This window comes from Scaptodrosophila lebanonensis, unplaced genomic scaffold (assembly GCF_003285725.1).
Source record: "Scaptodrosophila lebanonensis strain 11010-0011.00,11010-0021.00 unplaced genomic scaffold, SlebRS2 tig00000001-arrow-pilon, whole genome shotgun sequence".
In the NCBI taxonomy this organism is placed as follows: domain Eukaryota; kingdom Metazoa; phylum Arthropoda; class Insecta; order Diptera; family Drosophilidae; genus Scaptodrosophila; species Scaptodrosophila lebanonensis.
Window position 1 is genome coordinate 3220096 of NW_022060529.1, and position 12885 is coordinate 3232980.

General features: G+C 38.1%; 1 protein-coding gene across 1 annotated transcript in view; it reads left to right on the plus strand.

Annotated features, from left to right (window-relative positions):
• Positions 1-207: 207 nt before the first annotated feature.
• The window catches only part of LOC115628148 (low-density lipoprotein receptor-related protein 6), a 41932-nt gene continuing 29254 nt past the window's right edge, over positions 208-12885 (plus strand). The window contains exons 1-2 of the mRNA XM_030524123.1: positions 208-490; positions 1036-1481. Of these exons, the coding sequence (XP_030379983.1) occupies positions 1235-1481 (247 nt within the window). The 5' untranslated portion in view covers positions 208-490; positions 1036-1234. The remainder of the gene's footprint in view (positions 491-1035; positions 1482-12885) is intronic.

Consider the following 12885-nt stretch of genomic DNA (forward strand, 5'->3'; position numbering starts at 1 on the left):
ACAGTGCTTTTTCTTTTCGGTGCTGCCAACCGTTGTTTACCTATAGTGCTACCCATTACAGTCAACCGCTACTTATGTGATGGCAACGCCTTGTTGTCAATCGATGTTTTTCTTACATCCCTAGTGTTCATTATTCGCGGAGGTAGCACCGAGGCAACAACACGAGTGACGCAAGGTGTAATTGTATTTAATAATTTGGTACCACAATAAGTCGACAAAATAGCTACGCGCAACTACATAACGCGCCACTTGCAACAAATTATTAGTGAATAATGAATTATTGTTGTTTTTGACTGCATTCTAGTTCAGTTTCGAAGACGGTTCGCGTGTTTTTGTGTGTTGTCTGTGCGGCTCGGATGTGCAGCGCGTGCAAGCAGCTCATGTGTGCATGTGTGTGTGCGGTTCTGTGTGCGTGCAAGTGTTTGTGTCAATCGTAAAAACGAACAAAATTTACCTAAAAACAAAGCAAGTCTAATGCTAGTGTACATATGTGCGTAATTCACACAATTCTGGCCGACGAGGCGAAGCTAAATTTACAGCCTGCTCGTCGTACGTCAGCAGCAGCGCATTTTCTATCGGCCCTATAGCGCGTCCGTCTGTCTATTGTTGTTGTTGTTGTATGTCAGCGTTTGTTTTGATTTTGTGTAATTTTCCATTGGAAATCTCAACTTAATATTGCCGGCGCTAAAATAACGCGCTTTATTTTCATAAATATTCCCAGCCCGCTTGGTGTTTTTGTTAAATCGGCCCGGCCAAAATTTAATTACAAAGCTCGTGCGCGTTTCTTATCACCGACATTTTTCTAATTTAGCAACTGTGGAAATAGCGGCATGCTGCAAAGGCAGGCACCCACCACCTCCAGCCAAACAATTTGCTGCCAGAGTGGCGCAATTTGCTCGTTTATCGCATGCTTCTTTATTACAAATACAATAGCAACAAAAACAACAACAATGTGACAAATACACACACACGCGCGCTCAATAAATAATTAAATAATAAACAAGTTTACTAAGCGTCACAATCATTCTCTTTCAGTATATCGCAAGTGTATTTTTATTTGTGGCAGAAACAAATACAAGTACACGATATTTGTTTTTAACAATTGAGATACGCACACATACGCATATGCATACAAACAAACAAAACTACATAATCAGGCAAACGAAGCCAGGTGCGACCGATCCTCGCCCTTTTTTATGTCAAATGTCGTTGCGTCTTTGAGAGTGTGTGTAAAATGGCTCGAGAGCCATACACAAGTCATACAACTTCTAACATTAAGTTTAAACAAATTGAACAACAATTGTGCCAAATAATAACTGCAAATACAAAAGCAACCAATCAAACAAAACGAAAATGTGCAAATAAAACGACGAGTTCCGTGGGCTTATTATTTTGCGCCCGAAGCAGTCGTCAGAGCTTTGTTGTGATATGCTTTCTCCTGTTATGCTGTTGCGTCTCCAACAGTTGGCAATACAAGAATGGTAAGTACACAATACATCAGACAAGCACCATTCAATAGAATGTACACACATTTATACATACTATATGGCCAGATGTAGTTACAAACATGGAAATCGGTGCCATTATACATGCATATATACTTGTACTTCGTTGCGTCGTTTGTGAAAAAATGCCTTTCTTCATTAGAAACGAGGAGCGAGTCAAAAATGATTTTAGTTAGCTGAAGGTGTACAGGGTATGTAAGAATCGTACTTGCGCGACTTCAACGTTCTACTCGTTTCTCATTATTTTAAGCGGCTTTCATATTATTGTTTTGTAATTACTTTCCTAGGCTTTAAATTACACCAACGGTTTGAAATACATTCTACTTAAGTATTGATACATATGTATGTACATATGTGCATACATATACATATGTATACATTCATATACGTACCTAGACATATTTTGTGGCATCAAAAGCCAACATCAGCGCATTACAAAATGCTTTCAAATGCAATACAAATTACAAAATTTGCAAACAACGTATTTGCAAAAGTATACACATATGTAGGTATGTATGTACAAGTATGTAGGTATGTGGATGCACGTAAAAGTAATCTTGGAAAGGAAAATCGATACTCATTTGATGGCATTTCAATTAATTCGAGAGTGCTGCCTGCTTTGGCGGGCGCGCTGCACAAGTTCATTAACATTTACTTTTCTTCACCCGCGTACACACACGCATGCACACCTACTTCAGAGAAGTAAAAGAAATGGAAGAAGAAGAAGGCGACAAAGCTAGCAATGTTGTGGTGCGTGCAAGAGCGAGTGAGTGAGCGAGGCATAAGTGCCGTTAGCTTGTTTTTGTGGTTTATGCTGCCTCGGCTGCACTTTTATGCGCTCTACCTCCTCCCGCCCGCAAATCAGTTAAAAGCCTTTTGACTGACAATTTGGGTTTGGCAAGAGAAGGCAAAGAAAAAGAGCGCACACGCCCGCCCCCCCTACAAATAAAACTAAAATGCGCTTTGTAGTGCGATGTGACTTTGATGATGATGCTGCCACCAAACATTTCTGCTGTTATTCAAACCACAACTTATTTAGTCTCTAGCACGCTCTTAACTTGATTAAGCACTGAGCATAATTTAGTGCTTATGCCACTCTACAGTTGATTTTGTTACGCTAATGAGCTGCACAAAAAAATTAATTAAAATAAAAAAAACCGCAGTAGTTACTAAATAGTCAAAAGAAAGGGTGGGGCACTTAATTGCGTACGCCTCCTGCCAACGTTGTCCACATTAAATTGTATGTATGTACATACATATATACTTCTATTTGAAATGCACAAAGCATTGACCCGACCATATGCAAGATGTAGAGGGCTATCTGGTTGTCTTAGCCTCCCGTAGGCCGCCATAAGTTTATGTAATAAACTACACATTGATATAAAACTTATCGGGTCGCCTGGGCTCCCCATAGAGCACCAACAGGTTATGTAAATTGAATCTACATTGAGGTATCCTGGCTAGATGTAAAAAAACCAGAGAGCGTGAGCCGACGGTGTCACAGCGGAGGTCGGGACCCTTTGATACCATAGCTCTTTCGGGGTGGGGTGGGTTTGCTGTGTCCTGAAGACTCTAAGTACATAAATTAAATTATTATAGAGTCCCTGCTGAAACTAAATTTTGGAAGGCCTACTTCCAACAAAGCAACTAAAACAAATCAAAGGCCAATTAAACGGGAGAGGAAAACTGACGGTGATGGCTTCTTGCATCAGAATATATGTCTAGCTAGTTTGCGAGATCTTGAGATGGAAGTCGATGCTCGCGTTCTATACCCACCCAACCATGAAGCTCCAATGCGAGTATTGTTTATGGAGTTCCCCTATAGTAAATGTTCTAGTTACTTGTATGTCCCCATGTCACCAGAAAAAATAAAACTTTATCAAGTCATTTTAAACAGAATTTAATAATAGGCATGAGTTATTATAAAGATAAACATTTCCGAGAAATTATATTTCTAGTAGCATGATAATTCAAATGAAAGTTCAAACATAATAGTCGTTTATAAATTCATGGAAGAAAACTTGTTCAGTATAAGTATACAAAATTAAAAACAAGTAGTTATTTATATTATTCACTAACATATAATTAAAAGTAAATAAGTTTAATATTTTAGTATCAAACAAAAGAAAAAATTAATGGTGAAATCAAAAAGTGTGTGTGCATATACGCTTAATGTTATTTATTAGTTCTAGTTCAAAATTCCAAGAATTACGGGAGTTATAGAAAATCGTTAATAGGGGGGGAGTGGGGGGTGGATCAGAAAAAATGAACAAACTCGTCCTTTCTCGGTCTCAGGAGAATCTGTATACCAAGTTTGGTTATTCTAGCTCTTATACTTTCGGAGATCCTTTTATAACACCTAATTCCAGGGAACTACTGAAGTGCGTAAAGTTAGATGCGCTTTACATTCCAACCAAAACCCAGAGTTGTACTAACTAAAGCTTTCAGAGTAATACAGCTGATAGGGGCCTGAAGCTTTGGGACAAATATTAGCCCTTTTTATCGCAAGTGCTAATTTTGTAGCACCGAGCTGCGATAAAAGTAACATTAATTTAATTTTAATGCCGGCGACCATTACACATAATAATTTGGATCTTTGAGTTGGCCGCCTGCTTAGTTAAAAAAAGCCATGCACAAAGCGTCTTTGTTTAGTCCAGAGCAAAGTATTAAAAAAGTGAAGGAAAAATAAATAAAAGTTGAACATCAGAGTGTGGTCAAGTTAATATGAAAAATAGGCAAATGTACAAAAGCGTTGAGCATCGTTGAGTACTGTGCAGCCGGAAAGTGGAGTGTGTGCTGAGCGGTCACTCTGTTTGAGCAAAAGATAAGCCTTGGCTAGCACGTAGAAAAGTAGTATAGAAGTATAGTAAGTAGGAAAAAATGTGGATGTAGTATGTGGTGTGTTAGTGGCGCCACAAAGCAAGTGGACATACTGCAAAAGGAATTTGTAAAAAACTTCAAATTGTCGACGGTAGAGAAACGCAAAAAAATACGCAACAGAAAATGCAGAAACACATGCATCTACACACACAACAAACACATCAGTGCTGGCAATTTAGCGATTTTTCCGTCAGCTCTTGAGCTTTTCTAAGGCCGATTTCGGGAGGTATTTCAAAACTGTGTCTAGCGGGATTTATAGCATTGTTGTAAGTTAGCTCAAAGCAATTAACAAAGGCCTAGAAAAACTGTTTGTTTTTACTGAACCAGTTGTTATATGAATTATTATTGATTTTAAGCTGACGCTATACTCCATTTTTTTGTATTTGTTTGTCACTGTGTCTTTGGAAGAAGAGTTTCTAATGTAGAGAATAAAGCATGTCAGTGCCCTGACTGAGTTATATAAACTTATTAGGTAGTCTGATCTGAATATGTTTAGTTGTTGAAGATATTTTTTGCATATCGTAACGCTGTTGTAATATGGGTGGTAGAAGCCAGCTCAGTTTCTTTATGAGAATGCAAAGCTTGTGACAATTCGCTACCTAGCTTACGACTTGGCAACACTGACACTGAATAGTCCCGGTCCCGCCCCGTACCTTCCCCTTGGTTGCTTACTTTCTTCTTTAACACTTTGACGCGCTCACAAAGTGTTGCCCTACAGTGCCTGTCAACGTTAACGTCAACGGCGACGCCCTGTCTGCTGATGCAGCCTCCTTTTTAAACTGTCTTTTTTCATAGCAGCTACTACTGAGCTTAAGCGCAAAGTTTTTGCCGCTGCTGTTGTTGTTGTTGCATTGTAAATGCTGCCTTCGTACATGTGTATGTGGTTGGTTGTGGGAGAGCCGCACATTTGTCCTTTTTTGTGCCGGCGCTGTGCACTATTTGCTTTGCTTCTATTTACAACGCCGTACGCTAACAACCGTTAGCTGCACTTCAAAGCGCTTTTAACGCCACCTGCACCCCCTGCAGCATGCGTCCTTTTCCCTGTTGTTGACATTGATTTTGATTTCATTTCTGCGCCTCTTGCTTTTCACTTTGGTTCTTTTTTATGTGCGCGCCTCTCGTTGGCATTTGCAAATTAAAGCCTTTAACACGTCAACCAACACTGGCCAACAAGTTGCTGTTAATGTTTAACACAGCACGTTTAAAATACAAAATTAATATATAGCTAACATAAATTCTGTGCGAGTGATAATCTGTGCTGTAAAGTTGTTAAATCATCACTGGAAAGTTCATCTAAGAAGTTAATAAAAAGCCTTAATTTTAAAGCATGGTAGGCCACATGTTATACAGCATCAAGGCTTCTTTTTGAAGGCCACAGATAATATGTCGAGAACAAGTCAGATCACTGACACATATGCTATATACATAAGTGTTATAGAAACAATTTGAATTAAAAATAGTTTCTGTATTAAAAATTTGTTCATTTCGAACGCCATGGATGTCCAAATACAAAATAGGAAAAAGTGCTTTCTAATAGATTAGGTTAGATTAGAAAGTACGGAAGCAGTAGAGTACTCGTATATACAGTTCGCAGTCCAAGCTCATGTGGGAATAAAGTTATGTTTTAAAACACAGAAAGAGCAAATAATTGGCCAATGTTGTTCAAGTGTATTATGGACAACGATATTAGTTTAGACAATTCACATTGCTGGTACTGCATATCATTGTAAATTGCATTTGCGCCAACTAAGCTAAACGACATGCGGTAGGGCGGTCGACCACGCACTAATCAATCACCCAAAAGCAAACTCTCAACAGCGCACTGCAAGAGTATCACTTTACAATTTAAACAATAATGTTGTTGTAATGTGTGTGTCTGTCTGTTTGGGCAATGCTTTCAAATGAGTATTTACTATTAACGCTTCAATGTGCAACGCCAACTAATCGCGTTCAATTCGGTTTCGTTTGCATCACCACTGGCAACATTGGCAGCAACGAATTTTGATTTGTGTTCCGGGTGTTGCACATAGTAAGCCTAATGGATCTGTGTCCAAGAATTACCAGCTAAATTGGCTGGTATTTACAGTTGGGGTTATTGCCCAAGCTTATCGCGCAAATGCAATATGCAAATTATCAGCGACCACATTAACGACAAGAGCTGCAAACTGAACCCCAGCAGCTGCCTCACCTCACCTCAACTTGTTTGTTTTCTTTTTCTCTCTCTTTTCTGCGCCTACTCTTGCTCGCTCTTTGTGCTTATCACTTATCGTAATCTTGTAATTACGTATGTTCCACAAATGTTAATTGCAAAAAGGAAATATCGATAGGCAAAACATTCCTGTTGTTGCTGCTGTGGTTGTTGCCACTGCTGCTTATGCTGTTACTGTACGGATGTGCTTCGTTTGTCCAGCTCTTCCATGTATAAATACATGTACAGTGAGACATTGATAACTGGCACGAACTGGCTAAATGCTTGAAGCACATCGGTTGGCCAGTTGAATGTTTTTCCCTCCTAATATTGGGAACCCATTGCTTCTTTATGATAAATTTACTATTGTTAACTTTTGTATTCATTATCTCATATTAACTCTAACGCTACCGTGTTAGTATTGCCTGTTTCGAAATGAATCCTTAATTAAATTTTTATTCAATTGTAAAAACGCACATATTAACACCCTGGCCATAAACCTACTGGCACCTCAGGCGAACCTAGAGAACCCATCCCCTCGACCTCCCCTTTCGCGCTCATCACCCTGGCATAGCTCAGCGATCTAGTTCAATGATAGACAATGATATCAACCCAAAGAATGGTCAAATTTATGCCATCCAATGGGCTTTCAAAGGCAAATAAGATCAATTTTTGAAGTATATTTATGTACAGAATTCTTTGTTTAAATTTAATGTTTACATTCATAGATCTAGCTTTAGTTTCTGTCTTTCTTCAACCATTGAAGTACACAAGCCTTTCAAAGATTGAACTTTTTTTTTTGTGAATGGTGATTCTGTTAGGGAGCTTCCACTGTTTTTGTCTGCTTGTCTGCCTGCCTGCCTGCATGTCTACACTGACTGCTCATATCTTTGCGCTTCGTTTATGTGTGTAATTAACAAGATATCAGCTCGCCAGCGATGGTTGCACTCCCCTCGTTGTCCATTCGTTGATCTCTTGCAGGCATGTAGTTAAAATTTTACTTGATGGCTTTTATGACGCGAGCTTTGTTAATGCCAATGTGTTAAGAAACTAATCAACATTTGGCTGTAAAGCGTTAACTGTTACGGCCAGCGCTGGCTAATGTGCCATTTCCACGAATTCAATTCGACTCTTCGTAGCGCAGCCACATAAAATATATATAACCGATTATCCAAAAGTATAATTCAAGTACTGCAAGCGCATAATTTAATATGTGGGCTTACATTCACAAATCATTTAAAAACTTACGGAATATGATGATAAAATAAAGAGCAATCCAATATTTTCCATATGCAATAAGACCTCCAATGGTAACAAAATAAAGAATTAACACAAGAAGCGCTTTGCCAAGCCACACTACCAGTAATATAAAACTTTGCTGCGTATATATCTATGTTAGACACGATTTAATAGCGAATCACTCGATATATGCTTGAATTATTAATGCGTACGATATGTGCGCTATTTTCCATCAATAATCCCAATATATAACAGATGTGTACGCGTACTTACGATCAGAACAGCCACAATTAATAAGACATCTATCGACAAATCGAATACTTGTATTGTTATAGCCTGGATTTTATTTTTAAGTAGCATCTCACCGAACATCTCATAGAGATAGTCTTCACTATTGTGACCCAAAGAGATGGTATCATTTTGAAACTTCTCAGGCTCTCTCGTTGCTAACTCATGAAACTTGCGCACTGTGTAGTGAAGTGTTTTACATACATTGAATCGGGAGAACGGTTAAGGGAAGACTTACAAAATCCAAAGGGAAAGTAGAAGAGGGCAAGATGCAGAAATAGTCTCACAATATCCTGCAGCACATACACAATGCCAATAAAGAAGACGCCCTGTTCGATTTCGAAATACCAGCAACATATTCCCAAGCATGGCTCCGTATTTGAAGACATTGAATAATTCTTTAAAAAATTAACAAAACTGTTTTGAAATGACTAGATGAGTAATTTAAGGAGATGCTTCGAATATTCTTTGTGCGCTGAGAACACTTTACTAAAATTTGGTTGATTTAAAAATAAGTTTGAATGATATAACAAAAAGTAAAGGATGGATTTGATTGGATTTATTCATGCTCTTTATTAATGAGAAATGGTCCAAGTTATTAACTAAATAATAGATCGCAGCATTCAAATTAAATACAAATGGGTCTGTTGGCCATCCAGTGCTGAATTTTGGAACACTAGCGATCTTAGAGTCTGAATTCAACTGTTGTGATGCCCTGATTTTACATTCCCTAAGTGCTTTCGACATCAAAACTTATCTAAATGGTTTCCAAAACGCTTCTACACACGAAGAAACAATGAATTACTAATGATGTTATGTTAAGATAGTTGTATTTTTCCTATTTCATGTAAACATTTTTACTGCAGGTATTACTCTCCGTATAAGTCCGAATAATACGTGCTATCGGAATCATAAGTATATATGTATGTGCATACATACATATGTATGTATTTAAAGGCTTGTTGCGAAGCCTGTACATACGAAATGGGCCACTTAGCATAGCCTTTGGCGTACAGACCAACTAACGAACTTCCCTCGCCCTGATCCGAAAAGAACAACAGCACAAACACAACTACAACAATAGCTACAGCAATGGCAACAGCATCAGAATCAGCATCAGCATCAGCGTCTTAACTTGGAACCCTTACCCGTGTTCATTGCTAACAAGCTACATTCGTTGTGCCTCGATGTTGATGTTGTTTCTGTCGTTGTTGCTTTTGTTGTCTTTCTCTCTCTCTTGCTCTCGCTGTCTGCCTTCTTTCCTTCAACTTGTTGTTGTTTTTCAGTCACTAGTTAAATGTCTGAGCGTTCAGGCGACGCTGGTTGCTGTCCGCCGCTTTTGCACCTTTGGCTGCTGCCTCGCTTACCTTACACACACACGTACACACATGCACGAAACCAACCTGCCTGCTGCGATTGCGGCAATGTTGACGTCGTGGTCGTCGTCGTCGCCGTCGCCGCCATCGCTGTAGACGTCGACGCAGCGCATAAACATGCACATCGTTAAAGCCGCTCGCTGGGCTAAGACCCTTTTGGGCACTCGACTTGTTTTTAGCCAGCCAGCATACCTAAATTCATATATATATACACACACACACATACATACATACATATACACGCGTACATACTCGTATTATAGTATATACTGGAGAGCATATATTTTGGGCTTGTTTTGGCTTTTTGACTGCTCTTTGTTTTCCTGTAATTGTTCTGACTGCTGCATTCGCCAACTTGCCACTGAGTTAGCCTGAAACTTCTTTTGAGGGCGCTCGAGCTGCAATTGCTGCCATATGCTGATTCGAGTATATCAAATTTTGCGGCTCAAATTTCAGTTTGTACTGCGAGCTGCTTTTTGTCAGCAGCTGGCTGGAAAACATTTCCACAAAATTATGAGAGGAGCCCAAAAAAAAGTAGATGATTGGACAAAATGTAAAACATTTAATCTCTTTGGCTCTACTCTACCAAACTTACTGCAAACATTGCATAACTCTTTTCCGCAATTCAGAAACATTTATATTCGGTATAAACTCCTTTCAGAAACGACTGAGTCCCAAATGAATCGTTCCCAAGCAGGCCGATGCTTTCGGAAACGGGAAATGGAGAATTGTCCTAAATCGAAACGAATTATCTAAAAAAAAAATGATTAATATTCTTTAAGATGCAATTTACAAACACTGTTTTGTTAATTTGGATAACATTTTATTGTTTTATATTGTTTCGTAAGTTCGGGTTATTCTGATACTACCCCCGTAAGTGGTATCCCGCAAATTTATTTGATTGTATTTGAGCTCGCACTTTTTTTTTCTCACTCTTCGCTACAAAACCAATTTAAGTTTATTTATGGCTTTTATTATTTTACCTTCTACTTTGTCTGTTTCTCTTTTTTTTTGTGGCTTGCTGGCGTTTGTCAATTTTTAACCTGTTGTGCATACTAATTTGTCGAGAGACGAAGCAGTTAGTGCTTTCGATGTTTCTGTACATACCAACAGCTCTAACTTCAGCTTCATGTTCAGTCCTTCCTTGGTGCTTCGTGCGCTATAATTTAGTGACATTTTGAATGATTTGTAGCCAAAGCAAAATACCCTTGCTGATTTTTTAATTAACTTTTGTGGCACATAAATTAAGGCTTGTTTATTGATTTATTTATAAAAAAAAAATCACGAAACAAAATGGGTTTAAATTGGAACTGAGCGAAAGAGGCTGGTAGCTTTTAATGGCAAATCAACGAGTGTTTTTTTCTTTGATTTGGTGAGCCCTTTGTAGCTCGTTAGCTTAAATATGAAATTCTTTTGCTAATGAATAAACACGATTTCTTGTTCTGAATCAAAACAAAGAGCATCAATAAATGTGAAATTCATCAAACACACATCATTAGTTACAAGCAATTTTACTTAAAAAACCAAACAGACACGCGCAACCATCCGAACACACAAATTGTTTACAATCATGAGCAGAAAAATAGAAACAGCTCAAAATTTGAAGTTCAAATAGTTTTCGACCGGCAATTGAAGTTTACGAGTGTAAATTGTCATTGTAAAATATTACGTTTTAGATGGATGCGGAAGCTAAAGCTGAAGAAAGATTAGTAGGTCTAAAAGCGAGGAAAAAACGAAATGAGAGATACAAATGAATGCAATTCTTTAAACTAGTTCATTTTCCAGCATTGTATTGTTATTCCTTTCCTTATTTTATGGAAATTTACAAAGTTCTACAAATTCCAATTCAATTGAGTCTTCTTCTGTTTAAAAAGCAAGGATTTTATGGGGCCCTTTATGAGTAATAAATAAACCACCTGGCCTAAACTTAGACACTTTGGTGTACCTTTTTCTGTACATTCTTTGGCCAATAAGCAAGTCCAGCAATAACACTAACAATAGGCAGCAGAAAACCACAAAAACTAATTTATCGCAAGCATCAAGCTGATGGTTCGTTACAAAGTTCGTTGGCACTTGAACTTTTGCGGCATTTACCGACCCTGACGCAACAAATTTGATTAACAAGCCACAAATTGCAACAATAACTTTTCGTGAAATTTCTATGCACATATATTTAAATAAATATTGTAGAGATATAATAAAAAAAGCAAACCACAAAGAATATTCAAGTGCAATTAACAATGCAAAAGATGTTGAAGTTTCAAGATGATGCAAAACAAACAAACATTCGAAGCAGAAGCAGAGGCAGCGGCTTTGTGGCCTGAGGCAGAGGCAGAGGCGGAGTCGGAGGCTGAACGCCGCCAACGCAACGCAACGCAGCGAATGCAGCAATCAGGAAATGTACAAACGGACAAACACACATGCATACAGAATATCTATATATGTATGTGTGCATGTTTATCTGCTGCTCAAAAGCTAACGAGGTTGAGGGGATGCGAACAAGTTATAAAGAGTTCTGTGGCAGCAACAAAAACAACTGCAACAGCGGTAGCAATGCACACACACACACGCATACGTGCGCTGATTGTGGCACAAACAAATGCATTGCTTGTGTGTATGTATGTATGTATGTATTAATGTGCGTACATACGTGTGTATGAAATCTATCAATAGGCCCATTTGTAATGTGTTGTTATGCGTATCATTGCATAATTTGAGCGATGAACTCCTGAATAAAGATGAATCACGCAACTCACGCGCTTGAAATTGATAAATTCATCTGACAGAGTTACAGGGCCAGGTATTGATTGTTGAACACTAATATATTTTAACAGAATACAACCGAGTTAAGATCATACCTTACTGGTAACATTTGTTTTTGCAAGTCTAATTTCGATCGATTTATCATATACCTATTTATATTTATTTAAACAAAATTGTCTGTATTCTTACGAAATCAAAATTGAACGAGTAGAACAATAATGTCCTGCCAACCGACCCTTGAATACGATGTAAACTAAAATATAGTATACCTTGATACCTAGTTGATATAGTGCACCTATTAAATTTTTTTAAGGTACTAAATAGTATTGCTTAATTGCGTTTTATCCAAATCGTGATTAGGGTTATTCCGTTTCAATGCTTTGAAACTAGTGCTCCAAAGGATTTTTGGATATTCCGAGAACTCAAAAATTTCAATTTCGGTCGAATTTATAAACGGGAAGGGAATCTCTGTATTACCTATACTAGGTTCCCCAAAAGCCGTTATTCAACCAAAACTTCTGATGCTAACTTTTAAAATATTGGAAAATTCTTCACGATTGCTTCTTGCTTAGTTAGTGAGAATTAGCCATACAATCGAAATATCAAAAGAGAGGTAGTACCTCTTCAGTCTTTCCATCTCTAACGA